Below are 26850 nucleotides of genomic sequence, written 5' to 3' on the forward strand. Positions count from 1 at the left end.
TCTATGGCTCTCTAACTATCCCAAAGTGGTCCAAAGCACGGCATCCCTCTTGCTCGGCAGCCTTGTGTGATGATCTCCGTACCTTTTGGATTGCTTGTCACAAAGACGACCTGTGCGTCAATCTTGCGGTAGACATCATCAATAAGCTTAACTGTGTCCGGTCGTCCTTGCTTGCGTGTATCGACCAGAGTCATGCGATCACCCTTGACTGCCTTCTTCAACAGTCCCATCACCTCTGGACCATACGTCTGTTCAAGGTCAGCGCCAATCCAAATCAAATGAAAGTATCCCGTATTTTGCAGGTAAACGGAAAGGGTCACACCCAGTCCTGCACCCGTTGCAACGATTACACCACGTTGGTACATTTGTGCGAGATATGGCAAGCCTGCGAATTTGAGACCACGCGTCCAGACGTATTCCGGTGGATTGGCAATCAAATCACGCGTCCAATCGCCTTGAGCCACCACGAGCATGTGATGGGTGAAACTCAGGGGTCCCTCAGAGATGATACCAAATGCGTGCCATTCAAGCCAAGGACTGCGCGAAATACGGCCGAGTAGACCAGTGAAGCAGCCGCCTGGAAAGGAGAGAAAGGCAGTCTTGGGTGATGGTGAAGAGACAATGACGGGAATTTTTTGAAGTGTGAGCCAAGGCGCAATAATCATGAGCGTCAAGAGGAAGGAATACCAAAAGTCTTGACGTCTCCAGAGGTTTGCCGAGGAGGGGTGAAATTCGCGTGTCGTTGGGTTGTAAGACTCGAGCAAGATCACGAGGACCCAGAGGTAGACGAGTCCAAGCCAGCCGGCGAATCGATGGACCTTCTCAAAGATATTGTGGTGGTAGTGACGGACCCAGGGAACGGCAACACTAATGGAGGCACCAAGTGTGATGGGTGTCAAGACTGCAAAGACAAGGATGCTGGCAGGCATCTGTGAACGCTGCTGGAAGGCTCGGTAGGCCGAGTAGCACGCCCACATGAGACCAGCAGTCGAACAGCCAGAGTGAATACCGCCGAGATGCACAAAGAAGCTCGTCACCCAGTTCTTGATGCGGACAGGTGTCCATGAAAAGATCTTGACAGCAAGCCAGTATGCAATGCGAAGGAAGAGCTCGTTTCTTGCAAGTACTGAAGCGAGTAGGTTGCCAAGGGCAAAGGAAAAGACATTCTTTTCCGCATAGCCAAACTTCTTCTGTGCGACAAAGATGAGGGCGACGATGTTGAGGGTCAGGGTCACAAAGAAGAGCTTGCGGTAGAAATTGAACCAGATAAAGAAGCGTTCCATGCCATCAATCGTCGACGTGGGCACAGCTGCAGGCTTGGGTGGTAGTGTAGACAACGTCGCTTCTTTGGCCATCTCAAGCGGTATGAGTGTTGCTGATATCTTGACGTTTGGGCCGACCTTCTTCTCATCCGGCCTGACATAGTCGGGCAAGAACATTGTGAGGGATACCTCAGAATCTGTCCGTGATCGCATTGCGTTCGTCATACTCTCGTCATCCTTCTCAAGCTCTGGCATGCGCATTTGGTGATTGACATGATGATGATCGGACAACCGGATGACGGGTGATTCGCGTCGCGCGTCGCTGCGTCCATGTGCATAGTAAACTGGCAGTAGGTGCTTGTCATCCTTTCTACCAGAAAATGAACTGGTGTCGATGCTGTACGACATGGTTGTGATGATATTGCCAGCTAGTTGAGGGACCGCCCGCTTTATTAGACACGGAGTCGCAACGCCGGTCTAGATCATTCCGACTTGCGCAAGAAGTACGACATGAGCGACAAAGAGAAGAGCGTAGCATCTCAGACATGTTGACAGGGTGACAGGGATTTCCTTTGAGTAAAAATCATCCTCTTTGTCGCGCGTCATGTCTAGGTAAAATGCAAGCTTCGAGACACGTCTTGAGACACGCGGCCCTTTGCGGTCATGACCAAAGTGGCCACCAAGTCAACGGCCAACGGCTGCAAGATCTGCTCATATCTTTGTCTGCATAGATGAGACAACTTAGACAAGCGCCCGGGGCAGCTAACCCAATGGAGCTGCTTTACACTGGCAAAGACCTGACTTGGGTGTGGCTATTCTTGGCCGCCAAAAGGGGTAACTTGCTTTCAGATGGGACACACTACACCGACGAGATAAAGTACCAGGCACGCGCAGCTCTTGCAAGCATCATACAGTCCTTCCTCTGCATATACAAGATGCCATTCAAGTCAGATACACCAGACGTGGTCATTCCCAACACAGACCTGGTGTCCTTCGTTCTCGACCAAGCAGCTACAGGCGATATCGACAAGCGCATTTTTGTTGATGCACTCGACACAACACGCGCATACACTCTCAGGACACTCCGGGAATGCGCCATGTCCTTTGCAGCTGGTCTGCAAACTCTCCTCAAATTCCAAAAGGGAGATGTTCTTGCCATCTTTAGCGCCAACTCGATCGAGTATCCTGTCGTTGTCTTTGGCACCTTTTTGGCTGGTGGCACCGTCTCACTCGTCAACCCAGCATACAAGGCCGGCGAGGTGGTGCACCAGCTGCGCGACTCGAAAACAAAAGTCTTCTTCACCACACCAGACTTGCTAGCAACAGCAACTGAGGCTTGTGCGTCTGTTGGCCTGTCAAATGACCGCATCCTGGTGTCGTCGGATGATGCAGATGCTCCACACTCCTGGCAACGCGCTTTTGCCCAAGCAACCAGCTTGACACGCGTACCCTTGGCTTCAACAGACTTGGCATTCATCCAATACAGCTCTGGCACCACAGGCTTGAGCAAAGGCGTTCGGCTCTCGCAAGGCAATCTTATTGCCAACTTGTGTCAGTGGGATGCTGCCGAGACTTACCTCTCCAGCAAGGACTCCCTCATCTTAGTCCTGCCCTTCAGCCATATTTATGCACTGCATACGCTCGTCATGGGCCCTATTCGTCGGCAGATGACATCCTTTGTGCTGCCGCGCTACGATCCCAAACGATTCTTGGAGCTGGTTGATACACATGGCATCACCGCTTCATTCATTGTCCCGCCTATTGTAAAGGCCTTGCTGCAGGCCGACACGACCAAGTACAACCTTTCGAGCCTCAAGTTTTTATGCAGTGGTGCGGCACCCCTTTCGCCATCCCTTGCGAACCAGGTGTGTGCAACGCTGAATATCACTATTTCGCAAGGATTTGGGCTGACGGAGACATCACCAGTCTTGGCGTATGCGCGGTTCACTGGTGAACCAGGCAAGCAGTACACTGGCTCCGTTGGCAGGTTGTTACCCAACATTGAGCTCAAGATTGTGAATGCCGCTGGAGATGAGGTGGCTGCGGGAGAAGAAGGCGAGCTGCTCGTCAAGGGACCCAATGTCATGCAAGGCTACCTCAACAATCCAACCGCCGATGCAAATGCTTTCACAGACGACGGCTTCTTCAAGACGGGTGACTTGGGATATCTCAGCGATGATGGGCAAATCTTCCTGGTTGATCGTATCAAGGAGCTCATCAAGTACAAGGGCTTCCAAGTCGCGCCTGTGGAGCTGGAAAATATCCTCATTCAGCATCCGCGAGTCCTGGACGTTGCTGTTATTGGTCGAGATTGCCAAGAGGAAGTCACTGAATTGCCTACGGCCTTTGTTGTCCTAAGACCCCAAGCAGCACTGCCAAGCGGCTGGTCTGACCCAGGTGCAGAGGCACAAGACAAGGAGACAGAAACGACATTGGCTAGGGAGCTGATTAGCTTTGTTGGCGACCAAGTTGCGGGATACAAGAGACTGCGGGGCGGTGTTGTGTACTGCGATAGTATCCCAAGGCTACCTGCTGGCAAGATTCTGCGGCGGTTGCTCAAGGCTTCTAGCTTTCAAGCAGTCATGTAGCGAAATGTAGCGTTTTTGTTGTAGATGCAATGTTTTCTTTTGTATGTGGGAAGAGCCAAAGTCGGCCGTGAATGTAATGTACAATGGCATGCTGTGCGAGAGACGCTGAGATGAGAGGAGAGGAGAGGAGAGAGCGCTTGCGCCGGCCATGAAGCACACGCGCTTGACTTATGACGGCGGAGGCGTCGAGTCTGGGCCCTTTGGAGTCGTGCCTTCTGCTGTACTGGCTGTACCTTCTGCCTCTGCTTTGGCTGTGCTCAGCTCCATCTCGAGCCGCTCCTTGGCTCTCAGCACTTTACTTTGGATGTAGAAACTGCCGCCCTTGGCAGGGTCATTCGCCTCAAACATGGCTTTATGCCGCGCCAATACATCTTCCAGCTTGAGCTCTGGTTTCTTGATATTCAAAATTTGACATGACTCTTCAATCGTGATGCCCGTCTGCTTTGTAATGGCATCCTTGACGGCAGACCCTGAGGACTCTTGCGAGACACGCGCCGAATTGGCTGCTGCTTGCTTCCACGCCTGGACAAACGCCCGGCCAAAGACTTGTGTGCCGACAATGACGACCTGTGCGATGATTCTGTGCGCCATCTCTTGCTGCTAGCTGTACTCAATGCGTCGACAACCCTGATGATTGCGTGGTGTCTTGTCTCTTTCGCCGAAATCTTTTTCCCGCAACAGACATCAAAGTGCACCCCTACAGCTCACCGTCTTACAGCCCAGTAGCGTGCTGCAATGAGCTCAGAATACCACGGCCATGGCGGCAGACAGCAGCGGAAACGCCCAAGAGACGACCAGCACGACGATTTCCGCAGACCTCGACGAGCCGATTTGCTCTTTTCCCTACAACGCGATCTCACCAACCTCGCTGATCCCGGCGGCAGTGTCTCCCCGCTAGAGGATATCAAGTATGTAGGCAGGAAGCTGGCTGGTGAATTTGAACACCCAGAAAACAAGACACCCATTCTTGAGCTGATTCGGGAAGCGGTTGTACAGCTATCGGTCAAGACGTGTCAGTACAGTGCTGCCGTCACGCTTGCTGGTTTGTCTAATAAGCAATTCGCACAAACAATTGCAGAGTCTGCTGGTGAATGGGTACAGGATGCGCTCAAGAGACAAGACTGGCTGCAATTGAAGTTTCTACTGCGCTTTGTTGCTGGCCTCGACCAGATCTTGCAAGACTATGGTGTATTTGAGTATTTGAGGCTGTTTGCTACACAGATTGCTGGCTTAGCGACTCGTTCAGACTATGCAGATGCGCTCTGCAAGGTCGTACTCTTGACGTTGCCCTTTGTGGCATCAAGTACAAGCCGTGCCAATACGCACAGACTCAACGATCTCACAACGTTGCTGGGTACACTCGAGCCTTACATGCAGGTGCGCGGAGCAGCCTCCTTTGGCAAACTGACAATGCATTACCAGAATGACGCAGGACAAGCTCCCTATGAGCAAAGAGAAGAGCTTTCCATGCTCTTTGAACAACTCAAGCTCACTGCCGGTCGAGGTTGGAATATTCGCGTCCTTGCCCACTTTCAAGAGCACTATATTGAAGCCGAGCGTTTCAAACTGCCTAGTCTTGTCCTCGGGGATGCACCACCTACAGCGTGCAACGAACCTGTTCGCTACGTGCTGAAGCTCTTTGTCAATCAAGCAACGGAGACAACACCCAATGAAACGGACTTGAGTGGTAGCTTGCTACGCGATTTATCTTGCGATATCCTCGAGACTTGTGTTGCGAATCGCAAAGATGCTGCACGCTTCTTGATTGACATTGAGTCTTATTTGCCCGGTGGTCTCTTTGTGCTACGGGGTACGCCACTGGACAAGATTGTCGTGGGACCTCATGGCGTACCTGCCTGGAAGTCTGAAGATGTGGTTATTGAAGCACTCTTTGGCGAATTGCTAGCATTGCCTATGCCACGACAAAAGCCAATCTACTACCATGCCGTCCTCACTGAACTCTGTAAATTGGTACCACAGGCCGTTGCACCGACATTTGGTCGAGCGATTCGACAACTCTACAGGACGAGTCCTGCCATGGAACCAGAATTGGTCTTTCGAACTTGGGATTGGTTGTCGCATCATTTGTCCAACTTCAACTTCAACTGGAAATGGCAAGAATGGGAGGGTGATTTGACACTACCTGCCTTGTCGCCACAGCTTGTGATGATTCGAGAGACGATTCTCAAGGAGGTGGAGTTGTCGTATCATCAACGCATCAGGACGACGTTGCCAGAAGCGTATCATGCATTGATTCAAGAGGAAGCACCAGCGCCGCGATTCACTTATACAGAGGGTCATCCCTTGGCAGAGCAAGCAACGGCTCTCTCGACGTTCTTGCAACAACCGCAAACCCCAGAAACGTTGCAACAGGCTGAACCGATCTTCAAGGCCATCTCAGAGGCCTCGGCAGATGGTCAAGAAGAAGCAACACTCATTCGAGTCTTGGTGGAGTGTGCCTTGCAACTCGGCCACCAGTCATTCAGTCATGCACTCAACACCATTGAACAAACACTGCTCTTACTCAAACAACGCTGCAGCGTTTCTCGTGAAAAGCAACGCCAAACAGTCACATGCGTCATGCGATTTTGGCGAGAACGACCAGCTGTTGGCCTTGCGCTTCTTTCGAAAATGGTCAACTATGGTATCATTGAAGGGTCTGCCTTGGTGGATTGGCTGCTTGCCATGGCGAACCAAGAAGCATCGCTTGCAACGGATACAATAGCTTGGGAAACGAGTGTTTTGGGGAATCGCAGTATTTTGGCACAAAGCGCGGCTTGGGAGTTGTTGCAGCTGGTGTTTGCGAAGCAAGCAACACAGACTGGACAATTGCAGCAGCGTCAGGCTGTGCTCACGAAGAATATCGCTCGGCAGGAGAAGTTACTATCTGATGCAGCTGCACGCGCTGAAGCTGCAAGAGCGGAAGCTGACAAGGTCGCCGCTGCAAAAGTGGAAGCTGACAAGGTTGCCGCTGCAAAGGCTGATGCTGGTGAAGCTGCAACGAACGGTGATGGTCAAGCACCGAGTGCAGAAACTGCTGCTGATACGACTATGACTGAGGCGACGCCAGTGGTGAAGGCAGAGGAAGATTTACAAACGGCAGCACTTGCCAGAGCTAAAGATACCTTGGCCGAGAATGTCGCAGAGCTTGCAAAAGTCGAGCAACGCATTGCAACGGTTGCACAAGAAAAAGTGGAAGTGGTTGCACGGCTGTGCAGTGGCTTGGCAGGACTCATTCGAGAGAGTGAAGGGTTGCAGGCTTGGTGGGCACGGGGTCTGTTGCGGACTGTTGCACGCAGGCAGAGGGATATTCTATGGCAGACTGGCGATGCAGCCGAGGATGCTGCAACAGTAGAGGATGCCTTGCGGGAGATCCATAGGGACACATAGCTCGGCATCAGAGGAGTCTGTAGCAATTGTCGCCTTGAATAGACAACAGCTTCTATCGACAACCCTGAGCTTGTTGCGTTCAAATACGTACAGTCAATCACGATCACGGTGCAGCGCTATTTCCAGTCAATCAAGACATGGAATGAAACTGGCTTGAAGGAAATGCTTAGTATGAAGATGCCATGAATTGAAGAAATAACGCTTCATACGTAGCCAATGGTGTTGGCAATGTCGAGAGCGTCAACATCCGGTGAGAGACGGATATATGCCTTCTTCGTACCATCGGGACGGATGAGGGTGTTGACGTTGACGGCGTCGACGTTGTAGAGCTTCTTGACGGCCTCCTTGATGGTACGCTTGTTGGCCTTGATGTCGCAGATAAAGACGAGGGTGTTGTTCTCCTCGATCTTCTTCATGGCAGACTCTGTGTTGAGAGGTGCCTTGATGATGCTGTATGCATCGAGCCTGGGGAGGTGGGGGACAGATGTGCGTGGGTATGCAGGCTTGCGAGCAAGAGCAAGGGTCTTTGGCCTGCGGAAGGTGGTGTTGGTGCGGACCTTCTTTGTGACGTTTGAGTGCTCGCCCTTGAGTGTCTTCTTGGCGGCTGTGTTTGCCTTTGAGGCTGCTGCAGATGCCTTGGGTGCCATGTCTGTGATGTTGTGTGGGTGCTGCTGGTTGCTTGAGTGTCTTTCTGTGTCTTGTCCTCCTGCTGCTTTCTTCTTTTCTGTTTGGCCAACTTAGCAGTCCCACGCGGTTCCTTTGATTCTGGCAAGCCTCGCAGTTCTCTCGATCCACTGCATTTATTTCCCTGCGAGTGGATGAAAGTTGCCAATATCAAAGGAACTCTCAAATTCTTTGATATTTGCAACTAGAATCCACCAAATTCATCGCTTCCCACTTGTTTTAACATCGTCCTGAGCAAAGTTGCAGCCATCAAAAGATTACGCGCCACAAGACTGCGCCTCCCCGCAATGCGAACATGACAGCACACGCACACGCGTAAGAACCAGAAGCCATCTATCCAGTTCATGGACAGGCTGCCACTCGAGACATGGTTCTACGAGGTGCCCATTGTCACGCGATGCTTCGTTGTAGGCGCCATCCTCACCTCCCTCGCAGTGGTCTGTTCAATGCAGCAGACACACCTGTCAGCTAACCTGTCTAGCAAATTGATCTCGTCAGTCCCTTCCAGCTCTTCTTCTCCTGGTCTACGGCCGTCACAAAGCAGCAATACTGGCGCTTCCTCACAACCTTCCTCTTCTTTGGCGAACTCTCTGTCGATTTCCTCTTCCATCTCTTCTTCATGTCGCGCTACTGCCGCATGCTAGAAGAATCCTATGCGCGCCGTACCCTTGATTTCGCCTGGCTCATGGGTATCGCAGCTGCTGGACTCATCCTCCTCTCACCCTTTGCGCGAGACCCGTATCTGGGCAGCGCACTCAGTTTCACCTTGACCTATCTCTGGTCACGTCGCAACCCAACCGTTCAACTCTCCATGCTGGGTCTCTTTACATTCTCAGCTGCGTGGCTACCTTGGGTCCTCATTGGCTTCTCCCTTGTTATTTATGGTCACTTACCCGTCGCTGACTTATTGGGCCTAGCGGTGGGTCATGTCATTTACTTTTTGGAGGATGTATGGCCCCTGAATGCAACGAGCGGTGGTGCACGCTACCTAGCGCCGCCCAGAAGTTTAAGACGCTGGGCAGGGTATGAGCAAGAGGAACGACAGGTATCTGCAGGTGTTGCTCCAGCGCCTGTTGCAGGCGTTCAAGAAGGACATGTGCATCATGATTAACGAGACCTTTTATTCATATATCCCTACCGCTTGTCTACGTTTTCATGACCCTATCTATTGGTATACCGTAACAACTCGGGAACGACATCCTTCTGATCAAGCGTTTGGTGTAAAACGTGCTTGATGTTATCCACATGGACGCGACCATACCAGACACTATGCCAGGTGTGCGCACACGGGGTACCATTCTGCTGATAGACCACCAAATTTCCTGCAAACTTGTGGCCGCCCATATGATCGAGGTAGTAATACGCGATATCCCGATTTGCTAGATGATGCCGTGCATGCGCTTGCAAGACCGGTGCAGCGAGGCCACAACGCGCATCACGCTGTTTATGCGCACACAGCATGACGAGTGCTTCGTGTGGGATTTGTGTGACTGCGGACGCTGGAAGCTTCGATTTCAGCAATGAGAGCAAGTCTTTTGATGCTGAAGTGGTTGCAAGGACGGCGTCCAGGAGGGATGAGGCTTCGTTTGGTTGGATGGAGAGTTGGATTCCATCTGGCATGACCAAGACTTTTGTCCTCTCTGCCACTGTTGGTTGTGGAACATGCAATGTCTGTGTGATTTGATTACAAAGGATCTTTCTCCCCGTTGTCTTGTGCAGGAAGCGTTCCTCCTTCGCCAGCAACGAGGTGATGGCTGCTGCAACAGACGTGGTGGTGTCGATGGGTAGGTACGGTGGCCAATCATGCGCACCGGCATGATGACTTGTATCCACGAGCAAGTGTCGTTCATGTTTTGCAATCTTGGTTAAATGACTCGTTGTATCGATTGGTTCAGGGAAGTGTGTTGCAGGCCAGGCTGGGAGAGTGCTCGGAGCGCTGCATGAACAGGTCGTTCTCGAGGCAGGTCTAGCGTATTGTAGGAGGAGCTTCAGGGTCCATCGTCTTGGATGATGGCGAGTGAGTGAGCTGGGTCTTAGCAGTCTTGGCAGGCGAGCACGAGACATGAGCAAGGAGCAGATTAACAGATATAGCGTATGTATTGGTATTGGGTATTCGTCGTCGTCGTCATCTATGAAATCATCCATCGCAGTCGCTCAAAGCAAAGAAGAGAAGTCATCAGAAGCGACTGCCAGACCCAGGCGCAGCAGAAGGACCTGTTCCAGCGCGTCTCAAACGACCAGCATCTCTGGATGGGTCTGCCTGTACGCCATTGCCATGCCCACTCGTCGCAGCAGTTGCGCGATTCTGCTTCATACGCTCCCTGAACCGTTCGCCTGCAGACACACCTGGCTGGACACTGCCAGCGCCATCACTGCGCTGGGTACTACTCAGTTGTCTCGTCATACTCGTCATCGGCGCACCACTGTCTCCAGGACGTTGCGGACTACGCTGTTGAGAGGCGGTGCGTTCTTGTGCTTGTTCATAGATGCCCCGTAGAGAGACCTTGTTGCGCGACTGTCCGGTTGTGCTACGCGTGAGTGTCGATGTCCCTCCGTGCTGCTGCTGCTGCTGTGGATATCCCGAGCGTGCATCTGTGCTCGTCGCTTGAGATAGCGTCCCCATCCCACCGAGCCACGTCGGTATGCCATCACCGGCATTGGTATAGTAATCCCTCAAGCACTTGATGACATGGGTATCCACGCCCTCTTCGTCATCTGCAGAATCATAGCCTGTGTCTTTGATACGGGAGGCGATGGTCTTGCTCACACTACCCGTTGCCATGAGCAGTTTGTCCCACATGCGTGACCCGGCGGTCGCTTGTTCTGCTGTGTCGCGGTCATTGTGTTCTGGTCGCTTGTTAGCCATATGCTGTTGCTGTATGCCTGCTAGACAGGACTGTGTCTCCCTGGTCTGTGTGTCTGTCTATGCCAACATGGAGCGTTGTGGGCAGGACCAAGACACAGGAGAGGACAGGAGGCAAGATGGAGCATACCCACTGGGAGGAGATCTCTGTAGCTGCCATTCCTGAGCATGTTCCAGCGGCTCGAGGCCATTGCGCAGTAGCCTACTAGCTTAAGTACTCGCAGCCTAGTTGTAGCCTAGTTGTAGCCTCGTAGTAGGTAGCTGGTCCAGTGGTCGCCGTTTGCTCTCCAAAACAGATTCACACCCCGACTACGACTCGCTACCAGTACTCAGCTACCAGTACTTAGTACTTAGCTACCAGCAGAATACAGCAAAGATGGCAGCAGACGGCAAGGGCGACTACAAGCTCGCAATGCCCCAAGAAGACAGCGACGACTACAAACCCCCAGTCCGACCGCAGCAGAAACAATCCAGCACTTCGGGCATCGATGCAGCCCTCACACAATCAGCCCTCTGGCCCGTCCTCGCCTACTGCAGCGCCAGTATCCTCATGACAGCCAGCAACAAGTATGTCCTCTCGGGCTACCACTTCAACCTCAATTTCTTCCTCTTGATGGTACAGAGTGTCGTGTGTATCAGTGCCATTGCCCTCTGCAAGCAATTCAAAGTCATCACCTACCGTGACTTCAATGCAGACGAGGCAAAGAAGTGGTTCCCCGTTTCTTGCTTGCTCGTGCTCATGATTTACACGGGCAGCAAGGCATTGCAGTTTCTATCCATTCCAGTGTATACCATCTTCAAGAACCTCACCATCATTGTTATTGCGTATGGTGAGGTAATTTGGTTCGGTGGGTCGGTGACACCCTTGACCCTCGCTTCCTTTGGCCTCATGGTCATTTCTTCCATTGTCGCTGCATGGAGTGACATCTCCGCTGCCGTTTATGGCTATGGTGCTGCATCTTCCTCAACAACCTTATCCACCCTCAACGCAGGCTACCTCTGGATGGCTGTCAACTGTTTCGCAACAGCAGCCTACGTCCTTGGTATGCGTAAACGCATCAAACTCACCAACTTCAAGGATTTCGATACCATGTTCTACAACAACCTCCTCTCCATTCCCGTCTTGTTCATTTGTTCGCTCGTCCTGGAAGATTGGTCGGCCGCTAATGTCAACCTCAATTTCCCGCTTGAATCAAGAAACTCCCTCATTGCAGCCATCATCTTTTCAGGCCTCAATACCGTTGGTATTTCTTATACAAGCGCCTGGTGTGTAAGAACGACTTCCTCGACAACCTACTCGATGGTCGGTGCACTCAACAAATTACCCATTGCACTCAGTGGTCTCGTCTTTTTCGGTGATCCAGTCACCTTCTTCTCAGTCACAGCAATCATGCTTGGTTTCGTTGCTGGTATCGTCTATGCCGTTGCTAAAATGCAGCAGAGTAAGAATAAGAGTAGTGGACTTCCCATGACGGCCATTCCAATGAGTTCATCGAGTTCGAGTGCGAGTGCAGCGATGAAGAATTGAAACAGGGATTTGACATGTAGGAGTGTGCACATAGACTTTTTCAAGATCTCTTTTCTTTTCGTGACTCCTCATCCGCTTCACTATGTCTAAGAGCAATGCTACTTTGCAGCTTTCCCTGTCTCTTCGCCATCTAGTTGCGCTTGTAAGTTCTTGAGCGCTGCTTGATAACGACTAGGAATCCATGTATACGTCTCTTTCGCTTGATTGAGATATGGCCAAGGCGGGACAATCGCAGCCAGACATAACGCAGAAAGTGCAAGGAAGACGTAAACAGCTAACCAGACATCATGCCTGATGAAGCCAATGAAAAACGAAAGGAGCTAGAGGGTTAGCTTTTACTTGTGGGATGGAGATTCGCGTACAGTGGATGCGAGGAGACTATAGTTCATGAGATCAAGAGCGCGTTCTTGTCCTTCATAGTCGATACAACCGAATTGATCCATCGTGTCTGATGCGCGATAGACAGAGCTGTAGAGCCTGATGCGAGTGTGTCGGTTGTATATGATCTGGTCGCGTGTCCAATTCGTGCGGCTCCACTTCAGAGTTCAAGACAACCACCCTCTTCTCCTACACTTCGGCCAACGACTTTTATCTACAAAGCACTAGAATCCATGTCAGGTACTTGACGATCTCCAGTGGTAACAAGCAGCTTTGCCTCAAATTCTTTGAGCGAACGTGTCTGAAATTCTTGGTATCGTGCTTCCAAGCTAGCTTCCGGTGGTGGTACCAGCAGGTTTCGCCATCTCCATCTTCTGCTCTACTTGAAGGATTCATCCTGGCTCGCAGATGCCATAGAAAGCTTTGATAGGGCAGTAGCGCGCCGTTCAAGCGACTGGGATGTTTGTGAATCATTTGAAACTGGTGTACTCTTCCAAAAAGGCAGCGTTGAAAGTGATATCCCTGATCATCTTCGCTGATATACGCCTACCCCCGGCTTGTTGAACACACACCTGCAGTCTTCAGTCATGCATGGTTGAACCTGCGAGGCTTCGACAAATAGCATTACGTCTCTGCAGGAGTCGAGTAGAAGAACAAAGGCGAGCTAAGTAGCCGGTATTTGCATGCGTGAAGACCAAGAGAGGAGAGACAGTCTGAGCTTAGATCAGGGCTTTGCAAGACATCATGGCGGTCAGCAAAAGTTGACGCTTGATGCAGTGCTTCAATCCTGACTCCCGGGACTCTCGCACGTCAAGCTGCTCAAATCTATCGACGCCAAGTCACGTTCGCAGCCAGTAGAAAGTATGACCTTGTATGCTCCCGAATCATGGAGCACAGAAGAGTCAAAATGCCTCTGGTCAGCCCTGCTTGACTGGTATTTGACCACTCAGATGTGACTGTCTAATCGTGTGTCCGTGTCATGTCTCTCGTTTCTGATTGGCTGGCGTGCCCGTATCGGCTCTTCTTGCCTGTGCATCGATGGATGCAAGAAAAGCGATAGGAAGCAGTCCGTGTTGTGAAGGGAGAATAGATCGGATAGCGATCATGCTCGATAGGCCTGGCTGTGTAGAATGCATCTGCTTGCTCCTGTCTTCTCAGGATGGCTGGGCCCTGTGCACGACCCTTGCGCACGGTCTTGCTGCCCTCGTGAAAAAGCAAAAATTGGAAATTCAGAGTGAAAGAACCCTTCCAAGGCCTCAACACCCATCACTCCATTAGACACTCCTCCGTCCACGCAAAGCCTCGCTCTTAGACTTGCAGCAACAGCAGCAGACATTCGACTCGACATCTTCTCATCGCGTACTGCAAATCTCAGTGCGCTCCTATAAAATTGGCGGGGACTAAATCGCTTCTCTTTGTGCGCTCCTCAGATAACTTCAAGCCCCCTTAAGAGCGCTTGAAGCATCTGTTCCCTCTGCATTCATTGCTGCTAGACAACTCGTCAAAGTTGCTTCAACTCTCCCCTCGGCCGATTCGAGTCGCTCACAAGGCGTCTGCTACCACGCTGGGTTAAATTACAGTGCCCGCTTCTTCTGCCCGCAAGGCAGGCTTCTCATCTCCTTGCACGGACATCTAGAGCGCATAAACGGCCTCTCTCTACACTCGCCAAGAAAGGCCCCAGCTACCAAAAGAAACAAATAAACCATGTCAAAGGACAACAAGGGCGACGCATCGCCGCGGATGCTGGAGAAGCGCGAGACAACCGCCAGTAGCGCTGAATCGCACGAATTGCTCGATCATCGACGGCCCTCTCGCGCTGCTGCGCTCATCTCCTCCACAACGCCGCGTTCAGCCGGTAGCATGAGTGCACGAATCACAGAACGTCCCGATTTCCGAGCAACGCTCGCATCCTCAGACCTCGACTCGCCCGAACAAACCAAAACAACGACACGGGAATTGTATGATCGTTTCCATCAAGATGTCTTTGCCGTGGATGATTTTAGTCTTGAAGATTCACAAGAACTTGGTCAGGCATCGGATCCTGCCGTTGCTGGTGGGACCCCTCAGCAGCGCATGCGACCGCGTGCTGGATCTCATCTCGATGCAGTCTTACAAGCACCTGTTCGCATTTCACCACGCGTAACGTATGATGACCGTGGCAGACCACCATCATTGGACCTTGATCGTGAACGGGTCGTAGCTTCGCGCTCATCTTCTGTGAGTAGCTCACCCAGTCATCCACGTGCGCAGAGAACACGCAGGTTGAGTTCTCGACCCATGTCTGCTCGACCTTCGATCGGCGTTGAGGCTGTCATTCCCAATAAACCAGAGCGCGACTCGATTGAGGTGCCTTCTCGTCCTGATTCGGAGGACAATCACTCAGAAGAAGCGGAACAGGACGTTTGTTTCCCTTCGGAGGAAGTTTGCAGTGCCGAGGGTATCGACTTCGATGAACTGGATGAATTTGTTGAGGAGGAACTGAATGGTTTGACTCGCGTTGAGACGCGTGCTCGGCGTAACTCTGTCAGGTCGATTCAGAAGCAAGAACTCGACTTTGATGAGAAGAGTCTGCCCGTCACAAGCGAGAGCTCATCCTCCAACAAAGCACCAGTCTACCTGCCCAATGTCAGTCACGACCGTGATTACTCCCTCAGATTTGCATCGCCCAATATGCGACCACAGGCCACGTCGCACATGCAGATGCAGATGCCATCGCTTGCAGAGAAACTTGCAAAGCCCCTGTTGGGACCGAGTCCGCGATTGACAACGTCGCCATCCATTCCAAGACCCCTGACTTCTGGTCACCTGCGACAAATGGAGCGCAATCAAAACGCGCCCGATCGATTCTCATTCTTCACCTCTGAGCGTGACGAAACGGTGCATGCTCCAAGCATTAGCGGATTGCTGGGCGAATCGAAGGCACGCTCCTTCAAGGACCTCTTCCGTGCTGATCAAGGTATTTGGTGGCTCGACGTTTTATGCCCCTCTGACCTCGAGATGCGCATCTTGGCAAAAGCATTTGGCATCCATCCGCTCACGGCAGAAGACATTCGTGTCCAAGAAACGCGAGAAAAGGTGGAACTCTTCAAGTCCTACTACTTTGTCTGTTTCCGATCCTTTGATCACGACAAGGACTCTGAAGATTTCTTGGAGCCCGTCAACATCTATCTCGTGGTGTTCAAGGAAGGTATTTTGTCCTTCCACTTTGAGCCGACCATGCATCCCGCCAATGTGCGTCGACGTATCCGTCAGCTGCGTGATTACCTGCACGTCTCATCAGACTGGATCTCCTATGCCATCATTGATGACATTACAGATGTGTTTATGCCGTCCATCCACGAAATGGAACAAGAGACGGACGCTATTGAGGATGCTGTGCTGATCGCGCGCTCCGATGACTCTGGTGCTATGCTTCGGCGTATCGGCGAATGCCGCAAGCGTGTCATGGCGCTCTTCCGCCTACTTTTCGGCAAAGCAGATGTCATTAAGCAATTCGCGAAACGCTCTCACGAAGGCCTCTCGAATGGCGAGCGTAGCTCTGATGTTGGCTTGTATCTCGGTGATATTCAAGACCACGTCATCACCATGACTCAAACGCTTGTTCAAATTGAAAAGATTCTGTCTCGTTCGCATGCCAACTACCTGGCTCAGCTCTCGGTGGATTCCATCTCGATGAATAATCGCCTCAACAAGGCACTTGGCAAGATCACCTTTATTGCAACGATGCTCGTGCCGTGCACACTGCTGACATCGGCGTTTGGTATGAATGTCGCTGTTCCGGGACGCGATGTCAATTCGCTCTGGCCATTCTTCACGTTGTGTGGAAGTATGGTTTTGTTTGTGTTTATCTGTTTCCTCTATGCTCGTCGACGCGGTGCCTTCCAGTAGATTGTGCTGCTGTTGCTGCTGCGAGGGCTGCGCTTGTTGTGTGAGGACTGGGTTCTCGTGTCTTTTTGTATTGTTGAGTCTGTTTGAGTATAGTATACGTAGAGAGCCACACACCTGTGTGCTTGCTATTTCTGTAGACTTTATCAATGCTGGACTCTTCATCCACTAGCTATAGCCCTACTACAAACGCTTCATCCAGCGACATCCACTCGCTGCAGTCCATCTGATCTGAGTCCTCGCGCCAACTCACAAACACGAACACTCTCAAGTGCCAGCATTGTCGCCTACATCGCCTTGTCTCCCCAATCGCCCTTCCAGAATGCTGGCCGCGACCCTCTTGCTGACTGCTGCCGTCGCGGGCCTGCAGATCCCCGGTCTCGCGCCAACCGAGTACCGCGTTGGCGACCCTGTTCCCATCTTTGTTAATGCACTCACACCGACACAATCACGGGAAGATCAATCCATCGCTAATGTTGTCTCCTATGACTACTACCTCCCTCGCTTCCATCACTGTATTCCCGAAGGCGGTGTGGCTGCACAGTCGGAATCTCTGGGCAGCACATTGCTAGGTGATCGCATTTACAACTCGCCCATTAATATCCGTTTCTTGGAGGAAGAGCAGTGTAAGCACATTTGCACAACCAACGTGCCACCTGAAGATGCAGGCTTTATTAATGAACGTATCCGCGAAGGTTATGTTGTGCAATGGTTGATTGATGGTCTTCCAGCGGCTAGCGTCATGTATGATGCTGCATCGGGACAGATCTTTGATGCGCCTGGTTTCGCACTGGGCAAAGGCTGGCGACAGACTTCTGAAGGTGGCTTTGAACCTATTGCCTACTACAACAATGCAGTCGAAATTCTGATTGAATACCACAAATTAGATGATGAGGATCACCGCATCGTAGGCGTTTCCGTGCGTGGCAGCTCACACAAGAAGAAGTGTGGCGACGAGGATCCCTTGGAGCTGAGTGAAACGCCCGGTGCAACCAACCATATCCCTTTCTTCTATACCGTTTCTTGGCAAGAATCGGAACAAACTTGGGCTACGCGATGGGACCGTTACGTCTACTCCTTTGGCGCAAAGCTACACTGGTTCTCGCTCATTGAGAGCTTTGCCGTTGTAGTCTTCCTCTCTGCCATGGTGGCAATGGTGCTCATTCGAACACTCAAGAAGGATATTCAGCGATACAACGCGTTGGATCTTGAGCAGGAAGACGTCAATGAAGATTCTGGCTGGAAGCTCATCCACGGAGACGTCTTCAGACCACCCTCAAAACCCATGCTGCTGTCTGTCATGCTTGGAAATGGTCTTCAGCTCTTCCTCATGGTCGGCACGACCATTCTATTTGCCCTGCTTGGCTTCTTGCGTGTGCAAAACCGTGGGTCACTTGCAACAGCAGCCATCGTGTTCTTTGCACTTTATGGCTTTGTCGGTGGATTCGCCTCTGCTTTGCTTTACAAGTCGCTCGGTCAAGCAGAAAGATTCAAGACGCTCCTCTTCTTGACGCCGACTTTCGTCCCTGGCATTGTCTTTGGTGTCCTCGTATTCCTCAACTTCTTCTTGGTTCATCAAGGTTCCTCTGGTGCTGTTCCCCTTGGTACGCTCTTTGCGCTGGTAGCACTCTGGTTCCTCGTCACACTACCGCTCTCCATCTTTGGCGGTTGGCTCGGCTTCAAAAGATCCCTGCCCGCGGACCCAGTTCGCACAAACCAGATCCCTCGTCAAATTCCAGATCAGTCCTTCTACCTTAAGGCACTGCCGTCTATTCTGCTGTCCGGCGCTTTACCCTTCGGCGCCATTTTCGTCGAGCTCTACTTCATCATGTCGAGTGTTTGGCTCAGCTACATCTATCAACTCGGTGCGTTCCTCTTCCTCGCATACGGCATCCTGATTGTTACTTCGGGTCTCGTGACTATCCTCATGACTTACTTCCAGCTCTGCAGCGAGAACTATCATTGGTGGTGGCGAAGTTTCTTCACTGGCGCAGCCATTGCACCGTATGTCTTCCTCAACGCCGTCTTCTACTATGTGACAAAGTTCAGAGGTACGAGTTTGACCACCAAAGTGCTGTACTTTGGATACTCGGGTTTACTGGCGTTCTTGGTGGGTATCCTGGGTGGCACTATTGGATTCTTTGCGAGCTACTGGTTTATTCGTAAAGCGTACGGCAGTATCAAGGTAGACTAGTACCTTGACGGTTCTGTAGTAGCCATTCGGCTGGTCAATTTTCTCACTCGCTTTTGCTTTTAAATGATTCAGAAGGTCAGTGGACTCAGCCTAGAGGTTTCATTCATAATATCAGGCTAACAACATGCCACACCTGCCACCCAGGTGACGCTCCGATGGAAGCGTCAACCACGAGCATGCTGGCCATCTACATGGCAGTCCTAGGCTCGCCACTTAAAAAAACAATCAAGGAGCAAGCAAGTTAAATGCCTCAAAATAAACTATGCTTTTTAACTTTTCTTGACCAGAGTAGATTTCTAAATGTTGAGGCCATAAGACTGCAAGACAGGCACGGTTTCTGCAGCTTGCTGCTTGACAAGTGCAAGCCAAGTATCACGGCCCTCAAGCTGCTCATTCAAGCAAGTGGCCAAGAATCGCCTCGGGTCCACATTCGTTGAGCCTTGCAATTGCGCAAGTGCTAAATATGCTTGATTGGCCGTGCCAAGAGGAGCACTACAAACGAGCTTTGCAAAACTCGCTTGGAAGCCCTCATCAAGCGCCATGAGCGCAGCATCGGCCATTGTCTCTTCCTCTTGTTGCTGCTGCAGTAAACTCCCTGCATCTGACAAGACTGCTCCAGCTGGCAGTTCAAGCAGTTTCAAGCAAGTCGTCAGCGTTTGTAGCCAAAGCGCTTGATCCTGCTTCAACATCGAGCACGATGCTAGCATTCTGCCAAAGCCGCAACTTGCACGTTTCGTTGTTGCTGATGGAGATGCCAACTGTGAGGTGTGTGGCAAAACGATGCTGCGCATGAGCTGAGCGAAAAGACCAGGTTGGATACGTTCGAGAATGCTAGGTGCAAAGTCTGGGCCAAGTTGCTGGGTTGATGCGCAGGTAGCAAGGAACAAGGCGAATCGAGAGGCAAGCTTCTCCGTCTTGGAGGCACCGGACAGACGTGTCAATGGGAGCACAAAGATTTGCTGTGCATACGGCTCTAGGGCCTGCAACGGGACGCAAGCAAACAGGCTCTCGACCAGATCAAAGCCGAATCCGTCATTTGCACGAGATGCAATCAGCTTCTGGTAGATACCCAAGACTGGCTCGAGAAGCTTTTCAGAGACAAGATGTGATGGACCTTGGACGACGAATGCCTGCAGCAGGCGAACAAGCGCTGGGATATTGCCCCGAGAATCCCAAAGTGTTGGAGTCAAAATAGGCTGCAAGAGCTGCTTGTAGGCTAGTGGCAAGTCTTCTTTGGTGTCATGCATCTCGAGCATTTCTGCCAGCAGTTGAAAGGCGTATGGGATGAACTCTGTCGTGTCGTTTTGTAGAATCATGAGTAAAGGACTGGTCAGCATTGCTTCCAATTGGGCGAGTGCCTCCTTGGAAATTGCTCCGACATATTTGATGACAGCACCATAGCACTCGAAGAAGTAGTGATTAAATTTCGGATTCGAGGGATTCTTGCTGATCTCAGCTAGGATCTTGTTGAGGTGGTGGACTGTCACTTCCGTTGCAGTTGCAATGCCCTCTTGTGCAGAAATGACAACGCGCATTGCGCAGCGCATCAGGAAGTCGTTTTCTGCCAGCTTCTCTGGTGAAGAACCGCGCTCAATTAGCGAGAGCAGGTTCTGTAGCAGCTCAGCACTGAAGGGCGCTACGTCCAGTGTGCTGAACAAGGTTTGGCCATCACGCTTCATGGTCAAAAGAGCCTCAACTGTGACAGCCGCGTAAGTGTAAACAACGTAGTTCGGTGAAGTCAAATGTTGAGCGAGCATCGGAAAGACACTGGTGATTTGCTGCTTCGTGAGTTGATTGCGAAAGGTGTGGATAAATTTAATTGCATCGACCTTAGTGATTGGGTGTCGTTCAGAGAAGCCAGCGTGCAGGTCACCCAACACATTAACATTGAAGAATTCGACAACATCGACCATGATGTTTGTGGACGATACACCGAATTTCGTTGTGGAGCCCTTGACAGCAATGGAAGAGATTAAATACATGGCAGTGTCCTTCGATTTCCAATTAGAGACTGGATCTGCTGCATACTGGGTCAGGTATACCTTGACATATTCAAGGACAATGCTGGTGATCTTTTGTTCAAACTTTTCAACCAAGCTGCGCACAAACTCCGTAGCCGCCCGTCTGCGCGTGTCGCTATCTGAGCCTTCCAAGTCGCGGCGGATGTATTCGATTGGATCGTCCTCAAAGAGTTCCTCATCAGATGTACGCAACGACATATTGGGTAAGACAATCAGCTCAACAAACTTTTTGAGCACTTCTTCTGATTCAAAAAGCTGCGCATGTCTCGGAACTCTGACAACTGAAGTGAGCGATGAGAGCGCTTTGCTCACTAGAATATCGTCCTTGGGCTCGAGAGACACTTGCGTCAAGAGCACCCATGTCGTGTTGACAAATTCTGGCAGCATCGTGAAAATCTCCTCGTAGCGCTGTGTGTAGAGTTCAACAATCTCACAGATGGAAGCCTTCACCTTCTGTAGTGGCCCAGCAACATCGTCATCCTCCCCAGCAGTGATAACAGGTAGATCAATCGTCAGGTATTTGTGCAGCACACTCATAAACTCTGCCATGTGATCCTCAAAGAATTCTGGAATGTCTTGGCAATTCAGATCATAGAATACCTTGGTCAACAAAAGCAGCGTCTGTAAAAGAATGTCCAATGCCTGCTTATTGTTGCGATTCTGATCAATCATTAGATCTGTCTGCTTGAAAATGGCCAAGAAAGGCTCACAGAAGCGTGAAAGAACGAAGTTGATTTCTGTAAAGAGCGCGTCTGACCTGAACTGTGATCTCCATCGCTTGAAGATCGAATGTGCAGTTTGCAGGACACCATTCGTCACACTCATGTCTGTCAAGCTGATTTGTGAAATGAGGCTGTCAATCAGATAATCCCACTTCGCAGGGAAGTCTGTATCGGCAATGAGTGTCACAGCTTCGCCGACTTGCACCTGCAGCGTTGGAGGCATCCGTGTCATGAAGCTGACAATGTTATCCTTCACCAGCTGCCGATCTGACAAGGCGATCTTCTGGCCTTCCTCATCGTCCTCCCAGTTCCGCTTGACATAGTTTTTGAAAAAAAGCGATGCCGCTTGACGCGTCGGCAGATCAATTGATGTAGAAGCTACAATCTCGAGCAAGACTGAGGCGAAGCCGGACTGTGTCTCGGCCTGTCGCAGGCGTTCTTCCGCTAAATATCAGTCAGTCTTGTCTAGAACCTGGAATTTCGCGTACCTTGCTTTGATGTTGAAGGATCGAAAGACTGCCTGAGCAGGGCTGCCACTTCTGCCGACATTTTGGTACTCTTGCAACTTCCAAGGACTCGAGTAGTCCCCCTCAGCAGCTTTGTTCGTGGTCGTCGCTGTTTTGCTTTTTGGATGATTCAATTCGCAACGAACGCACACAAAGACGCGCAAAGTCATCGACAAGCTGGAAGGCGATTGCAAGCGGAGGCGCTGCAGAGAAGGCGACTGCTGAGACGGTCAAGACAGATCGGATTCAGGCCTGATTCTGATCCAGTTACTTCATCGACGTCACTCACAAGGCCGCTTGGCCACTCGATGAGCCATCACACTCTCTTACAACCCAATTTGTCGGCTTATCTCTGTCGATGAGAAGCTTAATACGCGGCATATCGCAGCTTGAAGCAAAGTCCAAGAATGGAGAAACGCAGGAAGTGTCAAAATACGACAAGTACCTGAGCCGACTCAAATTGCCGCTGTCGACTGCCGAGTCGGCCTTGACGGCGCGCAAACTCGCTGCATGGCTGGATCAATTCTACTGCAAAAATCCTGCTGAACCATGGCTTGCAGGCAAAAAGCTCATTGCCAAAGGAATGCCGCACTCAGTGCGGTCTGCTGGGTTCGAGCTGCTTCGTGCTTGTATTGAGTCGCGATCAGACTTGTCGGTTGTGTTACGCTACATGTTCTTCAGCGATATCGAGAAGTTATTTTCACCGGATGGGGACCTTGATTTGCAACTAAAGGCACTCAGACTGCTAAGCAAAGATGGCCGAGATCTGTCTGGCTTTGCTGACCAAATTTGTCCCCTCATGTGCGTTTGGGTAGATCGAGCCATTGCCAATCTCGACATGCACAAAGCTTGCATCCGTCGAGGCCATCTCATGTCTCATGCGCAGCGTCATGCCGATCTACAAGAAGCGATGCTCTTCATGATGAATATTGCAAAGTTCCATTTTTCACTGTTGCAGGAGCAAGACATCGTCCTCATGACTGGCCGAGTTATTCAAGTGTGCAAGAGAACAAGCGATGAGAAGGATATCGCTCTAGCGATAGACTTCGTTGATGCCAATATCCGCTACGGCTACATTCCCTCAGAATCCCTGAATGAGGTCGTCAGCGTCATTTGCTCAGTCTTTCGCAGCTTACCAAGTCAGCGGTCAGGCGCCAGAGGCGTCCTGCAGAAACTCATCCGAAGTCACATGTCTCATGCAACTCGAATGTCCATCAGGAACTTGATTAATGGCAAGCGCAATGTCCACGATGATGTTGTTCTGGGAGCGCTGGAACTCTTAAGAGCGTTGTGGCTCGACGCTGATGATGAAGACAGAGTTGTTTTGCACTCAAGCGCAGCCGTGTTTGAAGCGATAAAGCAAGGCATTGAGTATCAAGTCCGGAGGCACGATCGAAATTGGGTCAAGCTCGACAATGGATATGTTTCGACCCTATTCTACATGCTCAAGCACGAATACATAGCCAAAGAACTCTCGTACGACGATTGGGCGATTCCGTTCGACATTATCACGCAAGGAACACGCGCGTTGGACAAGTCATCAGAAAATGTATTGCAACACCGAGAGGAGGATTCGCAAGACCCGCAACATCTCTTGCATCAAACTTATACGGCACTCAACCAGTATCTTGAACAGCTTTACACCTCTGAGGAGTTTAACGGCCCTGTCGACCGCCTCATGGCGTTTTGGTCAAGCATATACGAGGTTTTGCCAGCAACGACTGCTGCTTTACTGCTCAACTGGCACCACAAAGAGCTGAACTGCTATCCAAACAATGCACAATGGCTTGTGCACATCGAGACACTTGGAAAACAGTTCTGGGCACATCCTGCAAGATCGACCGAGGTCAGACTGCAGGCTTTGCGGCAATTCAGCGAGGTGATGGACCTTCTTGCAGGTCAGGATGCATCATCAGCTTTACATGACTGTATGCTGGGGCTTTTGCAGCAAGTTGACGCAACTTCCGAAACACCAGTCAAAGTCGAAGGCATCGCGCTAATCGCCCGGATAGCAATCGAAGGCAACCAGACACACGCCGACAGAGCTCGTTCCATGCTCCATCAGATGCTGCTGATACCTGGCTTCAAGGAGACGGCAGAGCCATCGCCAGCGACTAATCCGCTTCAATTCCAACGAAAAGGCTCATTGGAATCGCTGACAAGTCTAGTCTCTAGTCGTGGACAGAGGAAGGTCGCTCCTTCAATCATCTCGAGCGATCCAAGAGAACCGTTGACGCCGAAAGTAGAGACTGCGTTGTCCACTGCCGCGAGCGCAGCAACGCAAGGACTCGTCAGTGCTTTTCTCAAAGCCTTCACGTCGACGCCCTCAGCTCGTGGCCAGCAGATCTTCGAGGAGATTTTGATGGTTATTGGTAGCCCGCAATACTTTGAAGAGGCCCGCTGCCAACTGATCAATGTGCTCTCTCGCATCAGATCTGATATGCAGCATGTTCTCTACATGGATCGAGACGCATCAGAAGTTGTGGCTTCAGCGATTGACACATTCACCTACATCAGCCCTGATCAGAATATTGACATTCGTTCTCGCTACTGCTGTAAAGGAGAGTTCAGCTTGCCTGTATCCGAGTGGCTGAACATGGTCTGCAATCTGATGCAAGAAGAGACGAGCTGGCGGGTGTATGAGACTTTGTGTGGTGCTACGCAACGGCAGCTCAGTAACAAGCATCTTTTTGAGTCTTGCGGCGCGCAAATACAAAGGTTGCGATCATTGATTTGCGAGCAACTTATGAGTGCGCGACCACCTGTCGTGCGTCTGCCGAGTGACGTCAAGCGCGAAGACATCATGACTATCCTTGCACAATTGCTGAGTCTGGTCGTTGGTTATCACAGCTTGTTCAACAAGTCGCAAAGCGATGAAGTCGTGGCAGCGTTGCAGAATGTTTTGACGCGCTACCAGAAGGCCTCGACAGCCTGTATTCACACATTGACACTCTGTGCATACGAGCTTCCTCTTTCCTGCAGCAAAATTCTTTCTCAGATTCTCATGCGCCTCTCGCAGCTCATCACGTCCACGAATGCAAGTGTGCATATTCTCGAATTCTTGAATGCTCTGGCCAAGCTACCTGATCTCTACGTCAATTTCAGGGAAGAGGACTATCGCCGCATCTTTGGCATCGCTCTACAGCATATCCAGTACGCTAATGCATCGAGCCGAGACGCTTTGGCAGCAAGTCAGACTGATCCGTTGACGCAGCCGATGCCAGTCTATGTCCTGGCTCAAGCCATGGACGTAGTCTATTCATGGTTCCTTGCGCTCAAACTCCCTCAACGGCCACGTTACCTGAAATGGATTGTGGATGGACTGCTGGCAGCGAATCCGCAGTCAAAGTCACTCGATGAACGGGGCCAAGTATGTTACGATTTCCTGATGCGTTTCTGCTACTCCAATGCTGAAATCCGAAGTATCGGTACTGTCTTTGCTGATTTTGAGGCTGATCAATCGACAAGCAAATCATGGCTTTACGGCAATGCCATCTTGACACTACGGACAATGCATCTCAGTGGCCTCACTGAGCTGACTGTGCGCAGACCTGTATGTTAAATGAAGACATCGATTGAAAGCTAACAATAGACTGGTAGTGTCACTTTTCTGTGCAAGCCCAATTCCGATCTCGAAGCTCTGTCCTTCTTGTCTGCTAGCGAAGCCAAGGACATCATATCTGATGACACCCTCGTCGGCCCAACAGAAGCCAAGATACGCACAGTGCTTTCGGGTCAGGATGCCACGATCTTCACGCCAAGCCACATCCTTCTGCAAGTGATCTGTCCACCAGAAATTGAAGGCAATGACAAGCCATTGCTTCTCCCAGATGATGACACCACACGTCGTGCTATCGGCACATTTGATCGCATACCGGTCGTGGACTTTCATAAGATTGGCATCATCTATGTCGGTCGTGGCCAGCGTGAGCAGGCTGAAATTTTGGCCAACACGCACGGTTCATTGGACTACGTCGAGTTCCTGGATGGTCTCGGCGATCTTGTCAGATTGAAGGAGAACAAGAGTATCTACACAGGTGGTCTTGATACGTCCAACGACGAAGATGGCGAATTTGCCTATGCCTATAAGGAGAAGGTTACTCAAATCATCTTCCACACATGTTCACTCATGCCGAGCAATCTCGAGCGTGACCCTGCCTGCACGCGGAAGAAGTCACACATCGGCAATGACTTCGTCAATATCATTTGGAACAATGCGAATCGCCCATACGAGCGCAGCACCATTCCGTCAGAGTTCAACTTTGTCAATATTGTCATTTCACCAGACGCATATCAGAGCCGGTTGAGACCTAGTCTGGCTGACGAACAGGAGCAAGAAGGCCAAGTGGAGCGATTCTACAAGATCAAAGTACTGCCTCATGACTCCCTGCCGCCCATCAGTCCGGCATCGGAGTGGCGACTCGTGTCTGCATCGCGGCTGCCTGTGTTTGTTCGGACAGTAGCCATGCACTGCAATTTGTACGCACAGGTCCATCACGCTGGCGGTGACTTTACCGGGATGTGGAAGCAGCGCTTACTTCGAATACAGATGCTGAGGCAGCGTGTTGGTGCGAAGCGGGAAGAGCAAAATCACGCATTGCCATTATCTGCGAGTACGAATTCAGGGACAGGCAGTGTCTTGGGAAGCGGGGACAAAGGGCAGCATCAGCACCAAGGGGCGCCTGACGGGTATGACTTTGTATCTTTCAACTAGCTGGAGCATGTACATCATCTGTCAATCCAATAGCCATCTGTCTTGTGCGTTGAGTTTCCCTCCTCCAGGCTCCATCTGATTGAAGCTGCAACATTTTTCTGGAGCAAGCACAGAC

The 26850-nt window shown here is 51.1% G+C and overlaps 14 protein-coding genes across 14 annotated transcripts; 7 read left to right on the forward strand and 7 right to left on the reverse strand.

Moving 5' to 3' along the window:
* Nucleotides 1-11: 11 nt before the first annotated feature.
* BCR37DRAFT_344764 (uncharacterized protein) lies at nucleotides 12-1355 on the reverse strand (the record flags this gene model as incomplete). The annotated part of the gene is made up of 1 exon (XM_040867584.1): nucleotides 12-1355. The coding sequence occupies one exon, from the start codon at nucleotides 1353-1355 to the stop codon at nucleotides 12-14; it is 1344 nt and encodes a 447-aa protein (XP_040727017.1).
* Nucleotides 1356-2197: 842 nt separating this feature from the next.
* On the forward strand, nucleotides 2198-3850 carry BCR37DRAFT_344615 (uncharacterized protein; the record flags this gene model as incomplete). Its single annotated transcript, XM_040867573.1, has 2 exons — nucleotides 2198-3648; nucleotides 3703-3850. 2 exons carry the CDS (start codon nucleotides 2198-2200, stop codon nucleotides 3848-3850), a joined length of 1599 nt encoding a protein of 532 aa, XP_040727018.1.
* Nucleotides 3851-4084: 234 nt separating this feature from the next.
* BCR37DRAFT_335014 (mitochondrial import inner membrane translocase subunit tim16) lies at nucleotides 4085-4432 on the reverse strand (the record flags this gene model as incomplete). The annotated part of the gene is made up of 1 exon (XM_040867167.1): nucleotides 4085-4432. A coding segment is annotated over one exon (348 nt), but the record flags the coding sequence as incomplete, so codon positions are not given.
* A 100-nt stretch (nucleotides 4433-4532) lies between these two features.
* Nucleotides 4533-7282, forward strand: BCR37DRAFT_377212 (MIF4G like-domain-containing protein). The gene has a single exon (XM_040868759.1). The coding sequence runs from the start codon at nucleotides 4586-4588 to the stop codon at nucleotides 7238-7240; it is 2655 nt and encodes an 884-aa protein (XP_040727020.1). The 5' UTR covers nucleotides 4533-4585; the 3' UTR covers nucleotides 7241-7282.
* A 161-nt stretch (nucleotides 7283-7443) lies between these two features.
* Nucleotides 7444-7902, reverse strand: BCR37DRAFT_397154 (ribosomal protein L23; the record flags this gene model as incomplete). The annotated part of the gene is made up of 1 exon (XM_040871726.1): nucleotides 7444-7902. Exon 1 carries the CDS (start codon nucleotides 7885-7887, stop codon nucleotides 7444-7446), a length of 444 nt encoding a protein of 147 aa, XP_040727021.1. The 5' UTR covers nucleotides 7888-7902.
* A 176-nt stretch (nucleotides 7903-8078) lies between these two features.
* Nucleotides 8079-9060, forward strand: BCR37DRAFT_241514 (putative ER-associated proteolytic system protein Der1). The gene is made up of 2 exons (XM_040866557.1): nucleotides 8079-8361; nucleotides 8406-9060. The coding sequence occupies exons 1-2, from the start codon at nucleotides 8269-8271 to the stop codon at nucleotides 9033-9035; spliced, it is 723 nt and encodes a 240-aa protein (XP_040727022.1). The 5' UTR covers nucleotides 8079-8268; the 3' UTR covers nucleotides 9036-9060.
* A 25-nt stretch (nucleotides 9061-9085) lies between these two features.
* Nucleotides 9086-9988, reverse strand: BCR37DRAFT_391314 (Sucrase/ferredoxin-like-domain-containing protein; the record flags this gene model as incomplete). The annotated part of the gene is made up of 1 exon (XM_040870991.1): nucleotides 9086-9988. The coding sequence occupies one exon, from the start codon at nucleotides 9986-9988 to the stop codon at nucleotides 9086-9088; it is 903 nt and encodes a 300-aa protein (XP_040727023.1).
* A 7-nt stretch (nucleotides 9989-9995) lies between these two features.
* Nucleotides 9996-11059, reverse strand: BCR37DRAFT_377215 (uncharacterized protein). The gene is made up of 2 exons (XM_040868760.1): nucleotides 10918-11059; nucleotides 9996-10771 (listed from the first exon to the last, which is right to left on the reverse strand). The coding sequence occupies exons 1-2, from the start codon at nucleotides 10976-10978 to the stop codon at nucleotides 10101-10103; spliced, it is 732 nt and encodes a 243-aa protein (XP_040727024.1). The 5' UTR covers nucleotides 10979-11059; the 3' UTR covers nucleotides 9996-10100.
* On the forward strand, nucleotides 10979-12385 carry BCR37DRAFT_377217 (GDP-mannose transporter). The gene has a single exon (XM_040868761.1). It carries the CDS (start codon nucleotides 11164-11166, stop codon nucleotides 12313-12315), a length of 1152 nt encoding a protein of 383 aa, XP_040727025.1. The 5' UTR covers nucleotides 10979-11163; the 3' UTR covers nucleotides 12316-12385.
* Nucleotides 12386-12413: 28 nt separating this feature from the next.
* Nucleotides 12414-12758, reverse strand: BCR37DRAFT_391317 (microsomal signal peptidase 12 kDa subunit-domain-containing protein; the record flags this gene model as incomplete). The annotated part of the gene is made up of 2 exons (XM_040870992.1): nucleotides 12414-12635; nucleotides 12678-12758. 2 exons carry the CDS (start codon nucleotides 12756-12758, stop codon nucleotides 12414-12416), a joined length of 303 nt encoding a protein of 100 aa, XP_040727026.1.
* A 2749-nt stretch (nucleotides 12759-15507) lies between these two features.
* BCR37DRAFT_344635 (uncharacterized protein) lies at nucleotides 15508-16581 on the forward strand (the record flags this gene model as incomplete). The annotated part of the gene is made up of 1 exon (XM_040867577.1): nucleotides 15508-16581. One exon carries the CDS (start codon nucleotides 15508-15510, stop codon nucleotides 16579-16581), a length of 1074 nt encoding a protein of 357 aa, XP_040727027.1.
* A 167-nt stretch (nucleotides 16582-16748) lies between these two features.
* BCR37DRAFT_241521 (uncharacterized protein) lies at nucleotides 16749-18920 on the forward strand. Its single transcript, XM_040866558.1, has one exon. It carries the CDS (start codon nucleotides 16901-16903, stop codon nucleotides 18770-18772), a length of 1872 nt encoding a protein of 623 aa, XP_040727028.1. The 5' UTR covers nucleotides 16749-16900; the 3' UTR covers nucleotides 18773-18920.
* Nucleotides 18921-22221, reverse strand: BCR37DRAFT_241527 (importin-alpha re-exporter). The gene is made up of 2 exons (XM_040866559.1): nucleotides 22004-22221; nucleotides 18921-21959 (listed from the first exon to the last, which is right to left on the reverse strand). Exons 1-2 carry the CDS (start codon nucleotides 22062-22064, stop codon nucleotides 19069-19071), a joined length of 2952 nt encoding a protein of 983 aa, XP_040727029.1. The 5' UTR covers nucleotides 22065-22221; the 3' UTR covers nucleotides 18921-19068.
* Nucleotides 22168-26771, forward strand: BCR37DRAFT_377225 (uncharacterized protein). The gene is made up of 2 exons (XM_040868762.1): nucleotides 22168-25574; nucleotides 25614-26771. Exons 1-2 carry the CDS (start codon nucleotides 22380-22382, stop codon nucleotides 26733-26735), a joined length of 4317 nt encoding a protein of 1438 aa, XP_040727030.1. The 5' UTR covers nucleotides 22168-22379; the 3' UTR covers nucleotides 26736-26771.
* Nucleotides 26772-26850: the final 79 nt, after the last annotated feature.

The sequence above is a fragment of the Protomyces lactucae-debilis genome (assembly GCF_002105105.1).
Source record: "Protomyces lactucae-debilis strain 12-1054 chromosome Unknown BCR37scaffold_4, whole genome shotgun sequence".
Lineage (NCBI taxonomy): Eukaryota > Fungi > Ascomycota > Taphrinomycetes > Taphrinales > Protomycetaceae > Protomyces > Protomyces lactucae-debilis.

Bases quoted from the DNA above. Each gene is read 5' to 3' on its own strand.
- BCR37DRAFT_241527 (XM_040866559.1), bottom strand. From the start codon at position 22,064: ATGTCGGCAGAAGTGGCAGCCCTGCTCAGGCAGTCTTTCGATCCTTCA. The intron at 21,960-22,003 runs GTACGCGAAATT...ACTGATATTTAG, and splicing joins TCCTTCAACATCAAAGCAAG to CGGAAGAACGCCTGCGACAG.
- BCR37DRAFT_377225 (XM_040868762.1), top strand. From the start codon at position 22,380: ATGAGAAGCTTAATACGCGGCATATCGCAGCTTGAAGCAAAGTCCAAG. The intron at 25,575-25,613 runs GTATGTTAAATG...AGCTAACAATAG, and splicing joins AGCTGACTGTGCGCAGACCT to ACTGGTAGTGTCACTTTTCT.
- BCR37DRAFT_241521 (XM_040866558.1), top strand. From the start codon at position 16,901: ATGCTGGCCGCGACCCTCTTGCTGACTGCTGCCGTCGCGGGCCTGCAG.
- BCR37DRAFT_377217 (XM_040868761.1), top strand. From the start codon at position 11,164: ATGGCAGCAGACGGCAAGGGCGACTACAAGCTCGCAATGCCCCAAGAA.
- BCR37DRAFT_377212 (XM_040868759.1), top strand. From the start codon at position 4,586: ATGAGCTCAGAATACCACGGCCATGGCGGCAGACAGCAGCGGAAACGC.
- BCR37DRAFT_377215 (XM_040868760.1), bottom strand. From the start codon at position 10,978: ATGGCCTCGAGCCGCTGGAACATGCTCAGGAATGGCAGCTACAGAGAT. The intron at 10,772-10,917 runs GTATGCTCCATC...ACAAGCGACCAG, and splicing joins CAGAGATCTCCTCCCAGTGG to AACACAATGACCGCGACACA.
- BCR37DRAFT_241514 (XM_040866557.1), top strand. From the start codon at position 8,269: ATGGACAGGCTGCCACTCGAGACATGGTTCTACGAGGTGCCCATTGTC. The intron at 8,362-8,405 runs GTCTGTTCAATG...TAACCTGTCTAG, and splicing joins TCCTCACCTCCCTCGCAGTG to CAAATTGATCTCGTCAGTCC.